The following is a 23,150-nucleotide window of genomic DNA, read 5'->3' as shown; positions in this document are numbered from 1 at the left end:
TAAGAATAAAGTCCCCATGTCAACTCTGTCCCTTAGTCTTTCTTCCCAGGGGCAAACAGTTTCTCCTGAGACCTTCCAAAGAGATTCTATTCATTCTTAATCTGTATGTTTATGTACCTTTTATTTTCCATTTGTAGTCACCCCTCCTGAGGAACCACAATCTTGTCTCTCACCTGGTTTCTCATTCTGCCTCCTCTTGCATAGCAATCAGCTTGAGACTATTCTTCACTACTGTCCTAGTAATTCTCTTTACTCCTCTCCTGTGTTAGGATATCCTTCTTTCTGTATTTTATGTCTTCCTTTTTCTCATTTTACTCCTCATTGTTGTGGAGCACCATCTCCTGTGGTCTCCTGAGAAAGAGTATATTGGGAACTTCTGCTTTCTCATGCTTATAAGGAGTCTAGAGGTTCTCAGTGTATCCTAACAACAAGTGAAAAGTTGAACAAACTGAAAATCAACAACTCTTCTTAGATCCATCAGAAAAATGAGATCACAGGGCAAACTGCTGTCCTCAAAATTGCAGAGACAAAAAGGCAGATACAGAGAATCATGACTTACTGGAGCAAAATTCCATAAACAGAAATCACCATAGGAAGCAGAGCCAGGATAGGAAAACCTAAATCACAATTGATGAATTACAGCAGACCCAGTGAGGACAAGTCTGAGAGCTAAAAACTCCAGGGGGACCCAGTCATGGGGACACCTCCCACTTTTGTGAGTTTTATTTACAGGAGGTCAACCAGGTTCTCACAGTGAATAGCTGAGAAGAATCCCCTCCTGCTTCTGGCAGAGTAAGGGGAAAAGTAACCAATTTGAAATACTCTAGTACATTCTGTTCTTCTTAACAAGGCCTGCACTCCAGAGAATCTGTTTTACCAGAGCCTAAGCTGTTTTTTTGGAGCCTAACTTACCCAGGGGAAGGTATATACCCCATTCTAGTCCACTCTAGCTATCCTACCCCACCTAATGGTGGGGAACTGAGAGCACTTGTGAAGTTCGCAGTCTAGAGGCACAGACTCATGAATTGACCATGACCTAATCATAGGACTATAGAATGCTTCCCCTCCCCCAACAGCATGACCACATTACTAAAGGCCTATTTACTGCAGTTCTTTTTACCCAATACATCAAATATGGTTATCAAAAAAAAAAAAAAAAAAAACTGCAAGGCGCAATAGAAGATAAAAAACACAGTTTGGATAGACAGAGTAAGCATCAGAACCAGAGTCAGAAATGTTGGAATTATTGAACAGGGAATTTAAAACAAATATGATTGATGTACTAAGGGTTCCAACAGTTAAAGTAGACAGCATGCAAACAGATGAGCAGTGTAATCAGAAAGATGGAAAATCCATGAAAAAATTTAAAAAATGCTAGAGATCAAAAATATTGTTGGGCTCATTAGTGGACTAGACACAGCTGAGGGAAGAATCTCTGAGCTTGAGAATGTCTCAATAGAACCTTCCAAAACTGAAAAGCAGAAAGAAAAAAAAGACTGGAAAGAAACAGAACAGAATTTCCAAAAACTATGGGACAACTACAAAAAGAATAACATACATATAATGGGAATACTAGAAAGAGAAGAAAGTGAGAAAGGAAGAGAATATTTGAAGCAATCATGACTGACAATTTTTTGAAATTAATGTCGGACACCAAACTACAGATCCAGGAAGCTCAGAGAATACCAAGCAGGATAAATACCAAATGAACTACACCTAGACATGTGATATTCAAACTGCAGAAAATCAAAGAGAAATAACCTTGAAGAAAGCCAGAGGAGATAAAACACCTTACTTTATAGAGGAGCAAAGAGGATAAGAATTATATCCAATTTCTCCTTAGAAATCATGCAAACAAGAAAAGAGTGGAGTAAAATTTTTGAAGTGTTGAGAGAAAAAAACCACCAACCTAGAATTCTCCACTCCTTAAAATTATCATCTAAAAGTAAAGGAGTAATAAAGACTTTCTCAGACAAACATTGAAGGAATTTGTTGCCAGTAGAACTGTCTTCCAAAAGTGTTAAAAGAAGTTCCTCAGAGAAAAGGAAAATGATAGAGAACAGAAACTCAGATTTACATAAAGAAAAGAAAAGCATTGGAAAATAAATAAGTGAAGGTAAAAGAAAAACCTATATTTTTCTTCTTAATTTACCTAACAGAATTGAATGACATCAATGACACAAGGGAAAGGAGGGAAGAATTAGGAATATTTTGTTATCATAAGGTACTTGCACTGCCTATGAAGTGGTATAGTGTTATTTGAAAGTGGACTTGGATAAGTGGTGACTGTATATTGCAAACTCTAGGGCAACCACTAAAAAAGTAAAAAAAAATGTATTGCTGACATACTAAGAAAGGAGGAAAAAGGAATTGTATGAAATGCTCAATTCAAATGACAAAAGGCAGAAAAAGAACAGAAACAAAAAATAAGGGCCACAAACAGAAAACAGTAACAAATATGGTAGATGTTAATCCAACTATATCAATGATCACTTTAAACATCAGTGGTCTAAATACACCAATTTAAAGGTAGAGATTGTCAGATGGGGTTAAAAAAGAAGACCCAACTCTGTTATCTACAAGGTATCCACTTTAAATAGAAAGACATAGATTAAAAATAAAGGGATGGAGAAAGATATACAAGGCTAATACTAATCAAAAGATGGGTGGGAGTAGTTATATTAATTTTAGACGGAGCAGACTTCAGAGAAAGTAATCAGGGATAAAGGGGGATATTACGTAAAGGAGTTATTTCTCCAAGAAGACATAATAATCCTTTATTATATATATTATTTATATATTGATTTATATGCATAACAACAGAGCTTTAAAGTACATGAGGCAAAAATGATAGCACTGCCGGGAGAAGTGGGTGAATCCACTACTAAGTTGGAGGCATCAACACCCTTCTATTAGAAATGGGCAGATCCAGTAGGCAGAAGAATCAGTAAGGACATAATTGAACTCAATGCCACCATCAATCAATCAACTACTGTATACAACAGTACCAAAGAACGTGTTCTTTGCAAGTTCACATGGAACATTCATCAAGATAGGTCAGGTTCTGGGCCATAAAACACAGCTTAACAAATTTAAAACAACATATAATGTTTTTATACATTATACATCTGCTCTCAGACCACAGTGGAATTAAACTGGAAATCAATAATAGGAAGATTAAAAAAATCCCCAAGTACTTCGAGATTAAATGGTGCATTTCTAAATAACACATCAGTCAAAGAATAAATCTCAAGAGAAATTAATAATATGTTGAACTAAACACAAACAAAAACGCAACTTATCAAAATTTTGGGGTACAGCAAAAGCAATACTTAAAGGGAAATATATATCTTCTAATGTATATATTAGAAAAGAAAAAAGATCTAATCAGTAATCTAACATTCATATTAGGAAATTAGGAAAAGACAAATTAATTCCAAAGTAAGTAGAAGAAAAGTAATATTAGTGCAGAAATCAATGAAATGAAAAGCAGAAAATCAGTGGACAAAATCAGCAGAACTGAAAGCTAGTTCTCTGAAAAGATTAATAAAATCAATAAGCTACACTGAGAAGAAAAGAGAAAACACAAATTACTAATATCAGAAACAAAATGGGACATCTTTATAGAACCAATGCTTAATAAAGGAATAATATGAAGAATTCTCTGTCCTCAAATTTGATAACCTAGATGAAATGGACCAATTCCTTGAAAGACTCCATCTATCAAAACTCACACAGGAAGAGACAATCAGAATAGACCTAAATTTATTAAAGAAATTGAATCAATAGTTAATATTTTTCCAAAATAGAAAATGCCATGCCCAGATGGGTTCACCTGTGAATTCTAACGAACATTTAAGAAAGAAATTATACCAATTCTCTACAGTCTTTTCTAGGAGATAGAAGGAGAGCGAGGACTTGCTAACTCATTCTGATGCCAGCTTAATACCAAAATCAAAGCATTAAAAGGAAAGAAAACTAAGACCAATATCTTTCATGAACATAAGTGCAAATATCCTCAATAGAATATTAGCAGAAAGAATCTAACGTATATAAAAACTTATAGACTACAACTCACTACAACTGTAGAGTGGGATTTATCCCAGGTGTTTAAGACTAATTCAATTTTACAAAATCAATTCTTGCGATACATCACATCAACAGGCTAAAAACGGAAAATCAAGTGAACATGTCTATAGATGCAGAAAAATTATTTGAGAAAATCCAGCTCCCATTCATGAGAAAAACTCTCAGCAAACTAGGAATAGAGGGGAACTTCCTCAACTTGATAAAAACTGTCTACAAATAAACTACAGCTATCATCATGCTTAATGATGAGCAACTAGAAGCTTTTTTCCCACCAAGATCAGGAGCAAGGCAAGGAGATCCCCTCTCACCATTCCTTTTCAACATCATACTGGAATTCCTAGAAAATGAATAAGACAAGAGAAGGAAATAAGTATTTTGATTGGGAAGGACCTAAGAAAACTTTCTTTGTAGATGACATAATCATCTATGTAGAAAATCTGAAAGAACAGACAAAAAACTCCTGGAACTAATAAGTTATTGTAGAAAAGTTGCAGGATTCAAGGTTAATATAGAACAGTCTATCACTTTCCTATAGACCGGCAATGAACAGGTGGAATTTGAAATTAAAAATACAACCATTTGTATTAGTGCCCCCAAAAGGAAATGCTTGGTTAAAAGTCTAACAAAATATGTGTGAGATCTATATGAATAAAACTACAAAACTCTGATGAGCAAAATCAAACTCAATAAATGGAGAGAGATTCTGTGTTCATGGATGTGAAGACTCAATATTATCAGATGTCAGTTTTTCCCAATTTGATCTGTACACTGAATGCAATCCCAATCAAAAAACCCAGCAAGTTTTTTGTAGATATTGGTAAAATGTTTATTGCTAAACTTTTCTAAAGTTTATATGGGGAGGCAAAAGATCCAGAATTGCCCATGTAATATGAAGGAAAAGAACAAAGTTGGAAGACTTGACACCACTCAACTTCAAGGCTTCTTGTAAAACTATGGTGATCAAGACAGTGTGGTATTGGTGAAAGAACAGACAAATCACTCAATGGAACAAAATAGAGAGCCCAGAAGTAGACCCATGTAAATATAGTCAACTGGTTTTTGTCAAAGGAACAAAGCCAATACAATGGAACAGAGAGAGTCTTTTCAATAATTGGTGATGGGACAACCGGACATCTACATGCAAAAAAATGAATCTAGACACAGACTTTATATTCTTCACAAAAATTAACTCAAAATGGATCATAGACCTAAATGTAAAACACAGCTATAGAACTTTTAAAGATAACATTGGAGAAAACCTAGATGACCAGGGGTTGTGGTTACTTTTTAGGTACGATAACAAAGGCATGATCTATGAAAGAAAGAACTGATAAGCTGGACTTCATTAAAATTAAAAACTTCTGCTCTTCAAAACATGCTTTGAAGAGAATGAAAAGACAAGCCACAATTTGGGGGAATATATTTGCAAAAGACATGTGATAAAGGACTGTTATCCAAAATATACAAAGAACTCCTAAAAATCAACAATAAGAAAATGAACAACTCAATTAATAAAATGGTAAAAGATCTGAGGAGACACTTCACCAAAGAAGATACACAGATGGTAAATAAGCATATGAAAATGTGCTTCACATCATATGCCACTAGGAAAACGCAAATTAAAACAACAATGAGATAGCACCACACATCTATCAGAGAGGTCAAAATCCAGAACACTGACAATACCTAATGATGGTGAGGATGTGGAGTAATAGGGATTCTCATTCATTGCTGGTGGGAATGCAAAATGGTACAGCCACTTTTGAAGACAGTTTGGCAGTTGCTTACAAAACTAAACATAGTCTTACCGTATGACCCAGCAATTGCACTTTTTCAATTTACTGACCCAGCAATTGCACTTCTTCAATTTACTGAAATGAGTTGAAAACTTATATCTACAGAAAAACATACCAACTTTTTTCATAATTGCCAAAACTTGGAAGCATCCAAGATGTCCCTTAGTAGGTGAATGCATACACAAATTGTGGTACATCCAGCTAATGGAATATTATTCACTGCTAAAAAGTGATCCATCAAGACATGAAAGATGTGGAGGAATCTTAAAAGCATATTACTGAGTGAAAGAAGGCAATCTGAATACGCTATGTACTGCATGATTCCAAGTATATTACATTCGGGAAAAGGCAAACCCATAGAGACAGAAAACAGTTTTTGTTGTTATTGGTGGTGTTTGTTTTTGAGGAAGATTAGCCCTGAGCTAACATCTGCCACCAATTCTCCTCTTTTTGCTGAGGAAGACTGGCCCTGTACTGAGATCCATGCCCATCTTCCTCTATTTTATATGTGAGACGCTGCCACAGCGTGGCTTGACAAGTGGCGTAGGTCCACACCCAGGATCTGAGCTGGCGAGCCCCGGGCCACTGAAGTGGAATGTGTGAACTTAATCACTGTGCCACCAGGCCAGCCCCCTTATCATACCCTTTTTTGTTCTTTCCTTCCCACTTTTCTTTTTTTTTCTTTAAATATTGGCCTATGTGATCAAGTCATCTGTTATCTTTTTCTCTCACATTTTCCATCCTTTGAGATATTATGCTGTCTTATTTTACGAGTATAAACACTTCATCTTTATCTTTTTTTTACTGCATAGTTTCCACTTCCTCCAAAATACCATACTTTTTTTTTCCTTTTTGGTCTTATCTTTCACGTTAGAGTCTCTCCTTGTGTTTCAGTTAAATGTGGGTTTTCTGCTCATGCTTGTGTTTGAAGTGATTGGACTTGGTGGGTTTTGTAAGTGGGGCTAGTCGGCTGTGAGCTTCATGAGCTTCACTGTAATGTGACTGGGCTAGACTGTGTATCCAGGGACCTCTGAAAACAGTGTCCTTAGGACTGCTGCCTGGGGAGAACATTGTTCCACTATTTTGGGCACCAAGTTTAGGGAGGCAGATGGTTATCAGCATCTGTGTGTGTGTATTTCTCATGTGATCAGTGATATCACTGTGACCCCCATCCTGGATAGTAGTAAATGTCATTTTGTACACTTACACATTGATTAACTTTCTTGATTAAAATCTACCATCTTGCTGGTGGTTTTCTATTTGTTCCACCTGTTCCTTGTTCTTTTTTGTTTTTCTGTTTGTCATTGTATTAATTTTGCCTTTTTTTTGATTGTATCTTACCACTATTGACTTCTTATTTTTAACTTAAAAAATGTTTGTTTAGTGATTGCCTGGACTTTAGAATGTATATCTTATCACAGTCACCTTCAAATAATATTACACCACTTTATGAGCACCCAGTAGCAGGTTGCTGAAGAGGAGGCTGCAAATGGGTGTAAATTCTGTAAATCCTGTTGTGACTGAGGCTCTAAGAGGTTCTATATTCGCCCAGTAGCCTCCACTCAGTATTTAGCAGTTTCTTGAAATTTGTAGCTGATTTCGTCTTACCTGCCTATGCAACGCCCAGTGTTTCTTTCTTTTATGTTCTGCCACAGGTGAGCTGGTGGTGGCATCCTCTTTCTCCTTGCGGGGAGGTGTGCTTTTCCTTAGATTTAAGGCTATTTTGTCATCTGGTGACCTCAACTTCGATGGGTTCAAGAAAAAGTGGTGCTTTTGTAGTTTATCTGCCTTATCTTTTGTTCAGAAATGAGCATCATTTTTTTCTCAGCTTTCTATATCCCAGACAAAAGTAGAAATCCATCATCAATGTTCTTGAGAAACAGAAATTCGGAATTTTTTGGTAAGCATGGATTTCTTGAATTCATTGTGAAAGCAAGGTTCTATTGCAAAAAAATTACCCCAAATCCTATAAGTCGTGGTAATATTGGTCTATACAATGAATGACAAATTCAGACTACTCTTTTTTCCATGATTGCTCAGCCTCTATTTCTGGTGTATATTTCATATATATACCTGACCTACAACTTTTCAGGTTTCCTATTGACCCTGGTGACTGGGATGATAAAGGCTTCATGTAATTTGTAGGCTGTTGCTATGTTGGCTAGTACATCGCATGGCTGGCAGGAGCACAGCATCAAGTTATTCTCTCGCCACCACCCAAGATGGGAAAGAAGTAGCTCTTCCTATGGGCTCCTCTGAGTATGTACTTTGTGAGCATTTTTAAGGCTGTTCAAGAATATATTTTTTTTAACTTTTTTTTTTTTAAAGATTGGCACCTGGGCTATCAACTGTTGCCAATCTTTTTTTTTTTTTCTGCTTTATCTCCCCAAACTGCCCCTGTACACAGCTGCACATCTTAGTTGCAGGTCCTTCTAGTTGTGGGATGTGGGAGGCCGCCTCAACGTGGCCTGACGAGCGGTGCCATGTCCGCGCCCAGGATCCGAACCCTGGGCCGCCACAGTGGAGTGCGTGAACTTAACCAAGCCGACCCCGACCAAGAATATTTTTGATATCGTGCTTTGGAAAGAGTCAGGAAAAGGGTTGTTACTAGCAATCTTTGGTATTTAACCTTGTGTTAAAGAGAGAACTCTGTTCACTGTACGTACATCTCACATACTAGCAGATGAGACTGTGAAGATGCTGGAAGTACCAAGTGGAGGTTTACCAAAATTCATCTTAACTTGTTTAAATGTGACCACTGCTGATAATACTATGTTAAAAATGAAAATACATAGGAAATATGTCATGTTATGGAGTATATCAGAATAGAAAATTTAAACTGAGACTGTTTTGGTTGATTTGGGAAACTGTGTATATTTGACCATTATATTTTCTTGTCCATTAATTTCACAAACCGTTGATAAAGGGTGGTAAATGGCATATTCATATTCATTGCTTTCCTGAAGTACTTTTTATATGGATATGCTCTTTCTAAAATGAGAATCTTCCAGATGTCTGACACCTCTGTAACTTCCTATGGCACCTTTTGCCTTAAAGACATATCTCTCTCCTCCAGTTTTATTCAGTATTTAAAGAGGAGATCAGAGACCTTTTCCTCTGATAGGCTTTCCCTGGTGCACTCACACAGTGTTAAATATTTTATCCCTCGACTACTTCTGGATATGCTTCTAGTGCTTCATCCATCACATTCTGTTGCAAAATATTTGCTGTAGATCAGCCTCCCCTTCTAGGCCTGAGTTACCGGAGGAAATAATACGTGACTATTTAAATTTATATGCAGGTACTTAATACAAAGCTTAGACATGATAAGTCCTCAGTATTATTCAGCTAAATTATATTACATTCATTATTGTGGTGGTTCTGCTTAAAATGCTTGTATTTTACTAGATCTAGGGGAGGCCTTTACATTTTTTTCTCACAATGAAAGAATGAACTGTTTTTATGTTCAGAATCTAAATATCCTTTTAAAAAAGGATATATTGATATTTTAAATATTAAAATGAAGAAGAGAGCTGTGATCTGCAAATATCTTGATGCAAATATAAGATGGGGGATTTGGGTTTTTATGGATACATATATTTCTTAAATTCAAGTTCTGATACGGTGAGCCTCACCCATGCCTTCAGGCATTTTAGAAACACGTTTAGAAATGTGGTTTGTGAGCAAAGGAAATAAAGTATTATATTTAATCTGACACCTGAAACTATTGAGGAAGTTCAAAACTCTTATGACCGCAACATTTCTATTTTCTATTTGTTTTGTTTGGCTTTTAGGGCATAGGGAAAATTGTTCTATGACTTGATTAATCAGTAGCTGATTAAAGAGTTTATGAGTTCTCTGGCCCCTTTTCTGTATGCAATTGATTATGAAATAAAAGGTTTAATTTTAATTAAAATTCTATTTTAGTTTAACTCTTTTTTTTTTTTTTACCTAGTGTAGTGACTATGACTTGGAATTTGGAACTGAGTGTTTGCAATTGGCTCTAAAATACTGTCACACGAAAGCCAAACTTGTGGAAGGATCGCCTGATCTGTGGAAGGTAAGGAAGTTGGCACTTTGCTCTGGGTCTCATCTGTGCTTATCTGTCGTGTTTTTTTTTAGGGGGGGGAAGATTAGCCTTGAGCTAACTACTGCCAATCCTCCTCTTTTTGCTGAGGAAAACTGGCCCTGAGCTAACATCTGTGCCCATCTTCCTCTACTTTTTATATGTGGGATGCCTGCCACAGCATGGCTTTTTGCCAGGCAGTGCCGTGTCTGCACCTGGGATCCAAACTGGTGAACCCTAGGCCGCCGAGAAGCGGAACGTATACACTGAACTGCTGCGCCACTGGGCTGGCCCCTTATCTGTCATTTCTAAAGACACACTCTGCAAGTACAAGCACTTCCCAGGAGCTTTAGAAAATGGGGAAGTAGTATAAAAATACTTGGTTTCATACTGAAACAATGAATATTTCTAAGGAAAACGTGTGTGTGTGTGTGTGCGTGCATACATTAAAGGAATTAACAATCTCATTGGGTCTTCTGAGCCATCAAAGTATAGCATCCTTTCTATTGCTTGGTTTCAAGAAAATTCGCTTTGTGATAATTTATTCAAACAAATTCCATTTTAGCCAGTAAGATTGTTTTATTCACCTTATTTCCCCCTTGTTATCTGTATATATCCTTTTACTTGGTTGCCTTATCCTCAATGGGATTGAGGATAAAACTCTGCTTCCCACAATAGCAACATTTCCTTCAAGCCCTTGGGGTGGTGGCTCCAACTTGACTGGGTTGCCACAGTTCCGACTCAGTGCAGTGGAAGTCTGGACCCACTTGCTGCCCCCCATGAGGGATTGGACTCTTTCCTATGGCAGCTCTTCTAATGGCAAACTTCTCCCTTTTGGAGGAAATGTAGTAGTTGTAGCACTATCATACTACAGCTTCCTGTTGAGGCAGGGGTGTTTTACAGGGTGACCTCCCTCTGTTTTGTTAGGTAGATATGTGTTGAATTAAACAGTATATTCTTTTTTTTTTTTTTTAAAGATTGGCACCTGGGCTAACAACTGTTGCCAATCTTCCTTTTTTTTTTAAGGATTGGCACCTGGGCTATCAACTGTTGCCAATTTTTTTTTTTCCTGCTTTATCTCCCCAACCCCCCCCAGTACACAGTTGTATATCTTAGTTGCAGGTCCTTCTAGTTGTGGGATGTGGGAGGCCTCCTCAACGTGGCCTGACGAGCGGTGCCATGTCCGCGCCCAGGATCCGAACCCTGGGCCGCAGCAGCGGAGTGCGTAAACTTAACCACTCGGCCATGGAGCCGGCCCGAGAACAGTATATTCTGAAATAGAATTGTAGAGCCACTTCATAATTTTGAAATCAGTATTGCTGCTTTTGAAATTTTGGATGAAATCTATAAAGCACCCACCTAAATCTGATTAGTAAAGATTCATCTTAACTCTAAGATTATTTGGATCCAAAAGCATATTTCCTCATTGACTTTAACACAAAACAGAAAGCCCTATGAGTTGGTTAGGTATTTTACATAGTAACATGATGGGCCTTGCTGCATGCTAGGATCAGCTCACACATATTTAAAGTGAGTTCTAAGATTCCAAAACATTGATATGCCTGGATTATTGCCTGGTGGAGAAAATTTATGCAGTATTATTGCTCTTTTAAGGATATCCAAATGTCATCAACCCAGCAGGCAAACATTTTATTCATTCTGTTTATCCTTTTCTATATGTGGCTCAGGTGGTGATATGCATATTAATTGTGAGGATTTTGGTAATGAGCAGTTAGGTATTTTGTTAAAGATTCTGACCCACATGTCTGTAGAGCCCCCTTTGTCTATCTGTTAGATGTAATTTGCAGGCTATGTAAAAAAAGGGGAAACTCTGAGACCATTTATTGCTGCTAACATGTCAACACTCTCTGGCCTCCTTGTTGACATCTTAGGGTGTGTGATTATCTACCTCTTGTGGGTATTCTGAGCCGCCTTCAAACTTGTAAAGCACGCTGAGGTCTTCAGGTGAAAGGAAAGCAGCACTCCACTCCATCTTCACAAATTTATTTCAGTATTTTTTTGGTGAAATCTCATATTTCACTGCTTCCTCCAGCAACACAGTGTCAGTCCTCCCACCTTGGTACTCTGCCTCCCTTTTTTGTGCAATGAATGTCAGTACACTGAGGCAGTGATTGGCCTTTCCAAGTGCTTCTTTTTGTTCCTCTGCTGAGTCATTTCATATAGGCTGTTGTGGGTTGAATTGTGTCCCCCCAAAAAAGAGATATGTTCAGGTCCTAACCCCTGGCACCTATGAATGTGACCTTTTTTGAAAAGAGAGTCTTTGCAGATCTAATCAAGATCATCTAATTAAGATGAAGTCATCCTGGCATAGAGTAGACCCTAAATCCAACATAGAAGAATAGGAGATGAGATACAGACACAGATAAAGGGAGAATGCCAATCAGGATGCAGGCAGAGTATGGAGTGACGTATCTGCAAGCAAAGGAAGCCCAAGGATGACTACAACCACATAAAACTAGGAAGAGGCTGAGAAAAAGTTTTCCCTGAAGCCTTCAGAGGGGCTCATGGTCCTGCCCATACCTGGATTTCAGACTTCTAGCCTCCAGGACTGTGAGAGAGAAATTTCTGTTGTTTTAAGCCGCCAGTTCGTGGCACTTTGTTGTAGCAGCCCTAGGAAAGTAATACACATGCCAAAGGTGACACCCTCTTAGGCCCAGAGGGATCATCTTCATAGTATCACTTTCCAAACTGGGAGGGAGGCCGGAAGGCCCACTCCTATGAATGATGTTTGAATAATGATGTTCCTCAATGGGATCTCGGATGCTAAGAGGGCATGTAGTGCAATGGACTGGGCAAGAAGTCTCAAATGGCAGTGATGAGGTCTTAATTAGGTACCACATTTCTTCTGTTAATTGAGGTGAAATTATTTTGAGTGCAAGTATTGTAGTTGTTTCAGGCTCCCTATTTCCTCCTCCTGCCTTCTGTCTCTTGTCATCCTCCACCTTTTTCTTTTTTGATCTTCTTTACATTTTCCTAGATGTTGATTTAGCCTCTTTTGATGACATTGTATGAGTTGTCTTTAGTGTAGCTTCTAATATAATTAACTTTGTGGTCTTATCATTTATTTCACTTGCTGTTTAAATCAAAGCAATGGAATCTGCACTTTGAAGTTAGTCTTCTAATTCTATGCCAATTCCAAATATGCTACCATTTTTAAAAATTTGAATATTGAAAAATAATTTAGTATAATTATGCTAAAACTGATACTAAACTCAGGTGGAAGGACCAAGTAGCTGGAACATGATTGAGAGATATGATGCAATGAAAAATGCATTTCAAGAGGCATTTCAGGGGCCGGCTCCGTGGCCGAGTGGTTAAGTTTGCGTGCTCCACTGCGGCGGCCCAGGGTTCGGATCCTGGGCGCGGACATGGTACTGCTCGTCAGGCCACGTTGAGGCAGCGTCCCATATCCCACAACTAGAAGGACCTGTGACTAAGATGTGCAACTGTGTACAGGGGCAGTTTGGGGAGAAAAAGCAGAAAAACAAAAAGAAAAGATTGGTAACAGTTGATAGCCCAGGTGCCAATCCTTAAGAAAAAAAAAAAGAGGAAGATTGGCAACAGTTGTTAGCCCAGGTGCCAATCTAAAAAAAAAAAAAGAGGCATTTCACTACCATAAAACTGTAAGACAGGAGAGAATTCTGAGCCAGGATGCCTTCCCCTACCCCTCAATAGTCAGAGTTCACCACCGTAGTGGTGTGAGGAATGCCTAGAAATTTCTCATTATTGCATGTAGGACTATTATTTCAATTGCCACCAGAAATCCCAGGAGGGTTATTATTTTTTTTTTACCTACTTTTTTCTTTTTTGTAGAAGTAAATGCAAAAAGTAAACATTCAGAGTTGATGCCAGCTTTCCTACAGTAGCTCCTCTGTGTCCTGGAAAAAACATCAATTCTTTTCAAATCACCATGCAGGATAGAGGACATCTCCATGAATGACTAACTCCCCCCCACCCCCCACTCCCGCCCCGACTCTCCTCTAGAGTGACCAACCACAAAGAGGACAGGACTGACTCTGGTAATGGGGATTGACTCTCATGCCTTCTCTGAGGAGTTGTGCTTTGCCAGACCTTAATGAACACACTCTTATTTTGGTGGAATTTCATGTAGTCTACATAAGAACTTCCATTCCTTTAATTTATGTTGTACTGTAGTTTTGTGCCAATATACTGAAACACTTGGTCACTTACTGCACTATGCAGACCTAATTGAATAGACTTCGTTTCTAAATGTTAAAACCATTCTTAAAGCATAAAAAAATTTATAACCATAAATTTTAAAACTATAAAGTTATAACCATAAGCCAAAATTTATAATTCTTATTGAAGAAATCCAACAACTGTGTTCCATTGTCTGAAAGAGCTTCTTTAGAAGGAGTTTCTGAAGTGTTTGAGTCATCACAATATTATTGGAATGACTGACTTTTGAGGATTTCTTTTGATGGGAACTACATTTTTGAAGATCCAAGTGTTCTAGCATCTTTGTTAAAAACAAAAGACACAAAATATTCTCACTTTTTGCTTTTTAACCTCAAAAATACAATGTGGTTACATTGTTTCTTTTTAGAGGTTTTCATCTAGTTATCCAGTCTGGAGGAAAGAATATTTTCTGGGTAGACGTAATGGATGAAATGGAAATAAATATAATAAATGTCCCCCAAATATAAATTTTTATTTAATAAACATTCTATATCTTTAAAATTTAAGATCTTCTGACTTTCTTCTCATTATTGGAGTTACATATTCATTTTTCTATGAGGTAAAAGATGAGAGAACATTAAGTGTAGTCTAACTTATGTAAGATGGTGACAACTAGACTTTTCTCTGAAAAGTCTGTCTAATTTACTATATTAAGTGTCACCACAGATAGAGCAACACAAAATAGGGGTCATAGTGTCCCTTGGAAGTCACCTTGAGGTAGCTGAGAGAGCTCTAGTCTAGAAGTGAGAAGATGACTACCTCTGTGGCTCTCAACTTCAGGTTGCTCTTCTATTGAATATACATTTACGTATACATACATATATATATTTTTTTTTTGATACACATTTTTCTCAGATGAAATGTTTTATAGAAGCACAGTCAAACAAAACAGACAAAAACTGAGCTTAACCAGGTGAGCAGCAGATGTGGGGCCCAGAGCCTCAGCTGCATGGTGCGCCTCCATCGGTCTTCAGGTGGCCCGTGAGCCTCTAATGAACACAGTGTGAAATTTCTTCCATCACTACAGGGTTGATTTTTTTTTTTAGGTAACTATTTTCCATGATAAGGTATTGTGCAAGGTCAAAGGAAAACTACAAATCATGCTGACAGAAGAAAATCAAAACTGCTTATTAAATTTTTTAAAATTAAAAATAAGGAAAGGCCAACTCATATTACTGTAAAAGTTTGATGGAAAAAAATAACTCATTATCTCAGAATTACAACATTTTCAAGTACTATTCCCTTTGAAGTATGTTAGCTGTTTTATTTAAAATAAGATAAGGCTATTTTTAAACACAGTACTTTACAAGTTTGTCACAAATATTTTGTAGTTTATCTTCACTAAATCAGTGTTGAGAAGTGTAGTTGAGGTATTCACTAAGGCTGTATGTAGAAGATATTAATAAAAATCAAAAAAGCTTTAATATGTGTATAGTGGGTATCCCCAGCCTACAAGAAAAAGTATGCAAAAGAAATTCTTGTTTATACAATTATTTAGTATGAGTGGAGAAAGGACCTGTAGGTAATAAAAACATATATTTTATTTATAAGACTGACTCCATTGCAAAAATGTTAGCCTTGCAAGTGTGCTAGATAAAGCATTTTAGTATTTGAGACCAATTTTTCTTTAACTTGAAAAACCCATCAAGATCTATTTGAAAAAAAGGAAGATATTTACACAATTATTCCATTTTAATTTAGAATGCAGTTTTACCCCTCAAAGCAGGAAGGAATAAAAAATGCATTATGGTAATGAGGCATCTTCCCATTAATTTCTCCCCCGAGTTTACCCCACACAGCAGACAATTATTATTGAAAACAAGGAGTCTCATTTAAATTGCAAATATTGAGGCCTGATTTCAGATATCTAGTTAACTTTGTATTTTCAAGAAAATAAAAGAAAAACTTATTCAATTCTTATAAGAAAAATTTCTTCACCAAAATGTAGTCTCCACAGGGTGAGTTCTTTTGTTTTTGTTTGTGTTTTTTTGAGGAAGATTAGCCCTGAGCTAACATCCACTGCCAGTTCTCCTCTTTTTGCTGAGGAAGATTGGCCCTGAGCTAATATCCATACCCATCTTCCTCTATTTTATATGTGGGATGTCTCCACGGCATGGCTTGATAAGTGGTGCGTGGGTCCATGCCTGGGATCTAGACCAGAGAACCCCGGGCTGCTGAAGCAGAGCGCATGAACTTAACTGCTGTGCCACTGGGCTGGCCCCTCCACAGGTTGAGTTTTGCTCACTCTTTTCATTGCTCTATTCCCAGCACTTAGAACAGGACCTAGAACATAGTGGTTATTTGATACATATTTGTTGAATGAATGAATGAGATCAATGCATTCTTTAATTTGGTAAAATTCGTAGCATGAACCTGTTTTCTATTTTTTTTTCCAGATAATAGAATTGTGTTGAGGATCAGTAACTGTAGTCCTAATTTTGGTTGGCATGTGCTTGTTTTAGAGATAATGCAGCCATGTCACATTTGATTTTCAAACAGATTGCTTGAATGCTTGAGTGACTTCCCAGCTGTCTTACAAATTAGCTGCTACTTTGATTCTGGATTGTAGGGTATAGTTTTGGACCAGGATTTACCTGCCAGAGAAAGGCATAGCAGGGGAATCTGTTTTGGGTAGAAATGCCTGAACCACTTGAGCTGAACCAAGTTTCTCTGCAAGTTTAGTTATGAGATAAGCTGGAGGAAAAAAAGCCCAAATTATAGGTGCAGAAAAGTATTAATTTCGAGAGTATTTCTCAAAGTGGACTTTTAGACTATTTCTATAGTAATCATCTGGGCACTTGAATGATGAGCTCTTAAGACCCTAGAGAACTTACTTGTATAGTTCATTATTTATTGTATTTTCCCACTGCTCTGAGATATAGGAGAACTAATTCTGCAGTGCAATGCACCTGACACGCTCTGCACCTGAGCTCATTGGCTGTGGTCTGGGAAATATCTGCCATAGGACCATGGGAGGTTATATTACAAGGAACAGGTTATAAACACAAGGAGACCGTATGTTCTTAGGGAAAGATCATGGTTGTTTGTATGTATATGGTGGTACCCTCTAGGCTCTTGGTATCAGAGCCATGTGTTAATAAAAAATTTACATGGTGGACCTTGTCTGGGTGAATACAGATATATTCATTTCAGAGAGAAGTCCCTCTTAATGTGAATTGACTTTTGAGAATGATCTCATTTCAACTAAAAATGCAATTTGGTGATTTTTGTTATGCATACTTTTGCTTCCTTCCCTACAACGTAAAAGCTTATTATTAGATAGTATTGCTAATACTCTTATTTAAACACCACGTTATCTTTCATATATAACTTCAGTTATATTGATAAGATTTTGGTAACCACTGCCATATAATATCTCTTGTCAGTATTATGTGTTTATAGTTTCCCCAAAATCAAGAATTTCCTTGGGGGCATAACTTTATTGCTTTTGCATTCCTTCCTGCTCTGTTAAGTCTAATGAGGTTTATCTGTCCTTTAGGTGACCTACAAACGAGATCTGTATGCAGCTGAATCGATTATTAAGGGTATGTTTGTCCTTGTGACTGTCAGTTCCTGTGTTTCAACAATGTAAGCCAGTTCAGAATTTCTCATGACATTTTAAATCCCAGAATTCTCACAAGTATAAATGCCTGTAGGCCACAGAGCTCTGTGTGTGTGTTTTTTTTAAAGTAATTGCATTTCTTTTGTTTCTCCTGCTTATGAAATATCACTTATCATGATTTATGTCACATTCCTTTCAATTTTTATAAAGGAAATACTTTATTAATTTGAGAAAAGTATGGGGCATTGACACTATTAGAAGAGAAAATATTTCAATAAATTTATAAAGATATTTTATTATTACCCCTAAGGGGACTGGCAACACCTCTTTCTCCGCCCCCCGCAAACACTCTCATGTCAGTACATTAGACAGCGTCTTTCATATGAGAAAGAATTCTCCCAAAATAGAGAAACTGGACTGGGCGATTTTTAAATTCCTTTTTGGTTCTGATAATGATTACAATTTTATTACATAATTTTAGCCATTGCATGGGTAATACCCCCTTTCTCGTTCTTTTTTCATCTTTATGACTCTAAGATCCCAGTTACACAGAGGTAGCTTTTTTAATAATCAATCAATATTTATTGTTGTGCTTAATACCATGCTAGGAATGTAATGATGCACAAAGGACATTCATTCTGTATTTTTGCAGCCTCATCATTTAAATCGGAGTTTTGTGACCTCGGCACTATTGGCATTTTAGGCTGGGGGATTCTTTGTTGAGGGCACTGTTTTGTGCATTGTAGGTTGCTTTGCAGCATGCCAAGTCTATATTCACTAGACGGCAAAAGCATCTTCCCTCCCTCCCTCCCCGTCCCCTGGTGTGACATCAAAGATGTCTCCTGACAGCACCACTGTTAAATATATATGGTTCTAGGAAAAATCGGGATGCCAATCTTGAAGCAAGTGTGGTGCTTTACAATTTGTTAGTAACTGACTCCTTCAAAAATGGATTAAGGATAGACCTATGTACTCAGATTTTGATTGAGAGGTAAATTTCTGAGTTCAAACTTTGAAGTGGAAAAAAAATACTGGATCTGAATTCTGAATGTATCAGTTTATTTAAAAATTTTGGGAAAACCTGTTTAACAATCAATTGGCTTCACATTCAGAAAACTGAAATCTTTTCTCTGATCATGACATTCTACATTTGTAGCTTACCCTCAAGTTTTTTGTCCTTCAAGTATATTGTGTTTCAAACCATTAATATACTGTAATTTGTGCATTTGTGTATCTGTGTATGTAAACAGATCATCTATAGCTATAAATCAAAATGTTGACATATATTTACACATGAGGCAGGCAATGTGTAAACGTTACTCTGGAGAAATTGGGTAAACCATGATGTGGTTGGTTATGTTCTCAACACAAGGAAATATAAAACTCAGTTTGGTTTCTTCACAAAGTTATATATTTCTATTACCTAGGTCAAATGGAAATGACCTATTTTGTAAGTTGGTAAGTAATTCAGCTGAGGATTCTACACATTTCAATACTTTTCCTATATATTCTCAGAGCAGCCTTCTTATGTAAAAGCCTACATTTTCAGTATAATTGCAGGGGCTATAGTTTTGGAAACTTTGCAGAGAGAAACTGTTTTTCTTGTTTAGGTAACATGTTCTAGTATGCTGCTGTTATTTTTAAAATATTTAAAAAATATTCTACTTTTATTCTCAGGAAAAGTAATCTGTCTGACTGGATGTAAATAGCTGATTTAGGTGAATAAGCTTTAAGAGTTTGCTGATGCTCTAGGGTTTGCGTTTCTAGTAACTTCCCAGGAGATTCTGATGTTGCTTGTATACTTTGAGGACCACTGCCCTGGGGCCTTCCTGCTTTCAGCGTGGGCCTCTAGACCAGCAGCTTCGTGATTGCTTGAGAACTTGAGTGCAGAATGTCTGGTCCCACCACATTAAATCAGAATCTGAATTTTAACAAAAACTCTGATTAGTTTGTACATTAAATTCCAGAAGTATTCCTTTAGGTGGCTCTTCACAGTCTTTTATAGTTCATTTCTTTCTAAATAATATCTTTATTGCATGAGGAGCTTGAAGTCTTATTATGCTCTATCAGCTCCAGATGCTGTATGCTCATGTGAGATTACTGCCTGCCTTCATGACTTGCACTAAGATCTCTGAGGCCTGATGGTAGAAATTCCTCTGGGCATAGGAAAAAAAAAACTCCTCGATTTTTTAAAAGAAAATTCCCAAATATAATATGGTACATGGCAGACTAACTATCTGAGCTATATATTCACCTGTTTGCCTTTTCCTAGCAAATGCTCAGAGTATTTTTCTAGGTACTTCTACTACACAGCGTTTGTTGGGTACTTACTTGGTGCTAGACATTGTTTAAAGCATTTATCTCTTGCTTCTCCAGGAATTCAATGATGTAAGTAGTGTTATTGTTTCCATTTTATAGGATATTCAAGAGTTCTAAGCAAATACTAATTTAAATAAGATAAAAAATATATTCTTTTTTTCTTTTAAGATTGGCACCTGAGCTAACAACTATTGCCAATCTTTTTTTTTCCCCTGCTTTTTCTCCCCAAATCCCCCCAGTACATAGTTGTATATTTTAGTTGTGGATCCTTCTAGTTGTGGCATGTGGGACCCTGCCTCAGCATGGCCTGATGAGTGGTGCCATGTCCGTGCCCAGGATCCGAACTGTTGAAACCCTGGGCCGCTGAAGTGGAGCGTGCCAACTTAATCACTTGGCCATGGGGCCGGCCCCCAGAAAATATATTCTTAACTACAAGTTCCTACCTTAGGCATTTTACCTTTTATACAGTTATTCTACCTTTTTTTTCTGAAACAGAAATTGTTCAGATTCCCCTCTTTGAAATCCTTGGCCTATGTGTGTTTTGGAATTTGAAATACTTTGTATTTTCAGCAGCTACTGCAATACATTGTATATTATATCTCATTACCAGTGGGATTTGGGACCTCACCACATAATGAAATGTATAATGCATGAATGTTTATGCTCAATGCAAGAAAAATGACTATATAGAGCTTCTATCCAGTTCAAGTTTAGGATTGGTTTTGCCACCAAATCTACATATAAAAACAATTAAAATTTTTTTTTAATGTTAAGAGCTTTTTGGATTTCAGCATTGCCCATAACTCAATGCGAACCTCTTTTAGACTGTGATTCAATGAAGGCGTGAAGAATGTCTCTTCTTTTTTTCCTTTGTATCTTCTAATATTGAGTTGAATTGAGTGATATGTTGAAGGGTGCAGCTACATTTTTTTCCCTTAGAATCTAAGGCCTTAAATTATGGGAATAGGTGCCCTTCCCTCCCACGTTACCACTCTACCTGCTTCCAGCAGATGCATATTGGAATCCAGTGTTTCTATCCCTATATCATTTATATGTTTTTTCTTTTTTTAGAGAGATGATATAATATTGGAATGTATGCATTTTTGTCAAGGTTTAAAGCCAGGACTTGGAGCACATGGCACACTCATGCCAGGTGCGTTATGTATGTCATCTCATTTATTCTTTACAATAATGCTGTAACAGGTGATACATTTTGCAGGTGGGAAAACTGAGACTGCAAGAGATTAGATACTTTTGTCTGGATCACACAACTAGTAAGAGCAAGATCCACAATTTAAACCCAGGTCTCCCCGCTCCTTAAGTCTGACTGTACTCTGGAACATGGCCACTTTGCACCTCTCAGTCGTGCAGTTACTCATGCTGACCACTGAAGTGGATACTAGATTCAATACCTCCCTTTGCTGGATACAGCAAATGATTTATAAAATTCAGCCTGCCTAACTCTGATTCTGTTGGATTAAAACTGTATCTTCAGCGGGCCTGACTAAGAGTGCTCGCGTAATCGTGACTGAAGATATCTCCCAGTGCTGTGCTAAGCACACAGTAGTCTTCTAGAGAATGTAGGAAAATATCTGATATTGAAATGGCAGATTTCTAGACATGACTAGAAAAAGAGGAAAAGTTAAAATTCAAAATTAGAATAATAGTTTTAAAATTATTGGTTGGGTACTATTTAGGTGTTTTGTTGTTGTTAATTCTGGCAGTTTAATCTAAGTTGTCTAGCCATAACATTTTTTCCTCTTTTAGGATGGAAGTTTTTTCCATGTTGTGATATGAGCGCTTAGTATTCTGTAAGTTGTCTTTTCTGAGCTTCTTTTTCACTTGAATACCAATTATCGATGGTCAACAAATTATATTTTAATGAAACTATTTTTTTGTTTACTAGTTTTTTTCAGACTATAAAACATTTCTAGGATAAATGTCATGTCTTACGAAAGCATTTTGTACTAAAATTTACTTCTCACTGGGACAGTGTGTATATTTTGGTCCACATTAATTTACATCCAAGTCCGTATCTTTAGTTGAGTATGGGAATTTCCATGTGACTAACTTCAGGCATGCTTTTGACTAAAAACCCCAAGGTGTGGTTTATAGCAAGACTAAAAGTATTTTCTTTTATGTTGTTAGATGATTTTGATTTTTAAGCTTTATTTACTTTAGTGTCAGTACATTTACATGGATTTCCATTTATAGTGAACTCTTCTATAATAGGAAACATGTATATAAAGTAGGACACTCATATTTGTCTTTCACACAGTTGTCTGCATTGAACAATGTAGTTAATCACAAATTTACTGTTATGTGAAACACAACTTTCTCAATATTCCTTTTTCTGAAGTAGAGAGTTGGATTTGGTTATTGTTCTTGCATGTTTAACCCTTTTAGGCTTCTAGTGTGAGAGAAATTTAAAACACACACTTTTCTAGGGAGTAGTGTGATTAATTGGCTCAACAAGACTCTGGGCTGGCTGATAAGTTTGTAAACAGCTGCTTAACAAAGAGGTATTGAACTTTTTTGTCACACAGGCTGGTTGAGCCCACCCAAGCCTGTTCTGCGTGCTCAGACCTACCCAAACTATTAAAGTGGTAACAGATGCCAGTGGGAGCATACTTTATCTAGATTTACATATGCCATACCAACAGTCAGCCCACACTTGACTTAATAGGCTGACCATATCCTGGCAAAAAGATCAATATTCTAAAATTTTCTAAGAATAAAAACCCCTATGGAATTTCTAAATAAAAGGTTGGATTTGTTTTCTGTAATTATCCTTCATCAAACCTTTTAATGTATTTAATTTTGTGGCTAAAGAGTGTTTTAAAAATAATTTTATTCTCTCTTGGTTATGATTGTACAAACCCAAGTAAGCTAGTGCTATAAAAATGCCTCATAGTGCCTCTTTTCATATGGTGGGTTATATGAAAATGGAAAAATAACATAGTTAAAATTGAAAATCATTTCATTGTAAATGGTTTTAGTTAATATTAGTTACAATTAGTTAATATTAATGTTCGTATAAAAATTTATGTCTTTTCCCAGTCATTATGTAATGTTTTCCATTTGTAAGCATTTACTT

General features: G+C 36.8%; 1 protein-coding gene across 5 annotated transcripts in view; it reads left to right on the top strand.

The window, feature by feature from the left end:
- The window catches only part of CRPPA (CDP-L-ribitol pyrophosphorylase A), a 283,050-nt gene that overhangs the window by 73,935 nt on the left and 185,965 nt on the right, over nucleotides 1–23,150 (top strand). For all 5 annotated transcript variants that reach the window (XR_011539068.1, XM_070615818.1, XM_070615820.1 and 2 more), the window contains exons 4-5: nucleotides 9,841–9,945; nucleotides 17,672–17,717. Coding sequence is in view for 4 of the 5 variants with exons in the window: in XM_070615818.1 (XP_070471919.1) it covers nucleotides 9,841–9,945; nucleotides 17,672–17,717 (151 nt within the window). In the remaining variant the exon portion in view is untranslated. The remainder of the gene's footprint in view (nucleotides 1–9,840; nucleotides 9,946–17,671; nucleotides 17,718–23,150) is intronic.

Source organism: Equus przewalskii, chromosome 4 (genome assembly GCF_037783145.1).
Source record: "Equus przewalskii isolate Varuska chromosome 4, EquPr2, whole genome shotgun sequence".
Lineage (NCBI taxonomy): Eukaryota > Metazoa > Chordata > Mammalia > Perissodactyla > Equidae > Equus > Equus przewalskii.
Note: the sequence above shows the minus strand (reverse complement) of the source record. Positions and strands in the feature narration are given on the sequence as shown.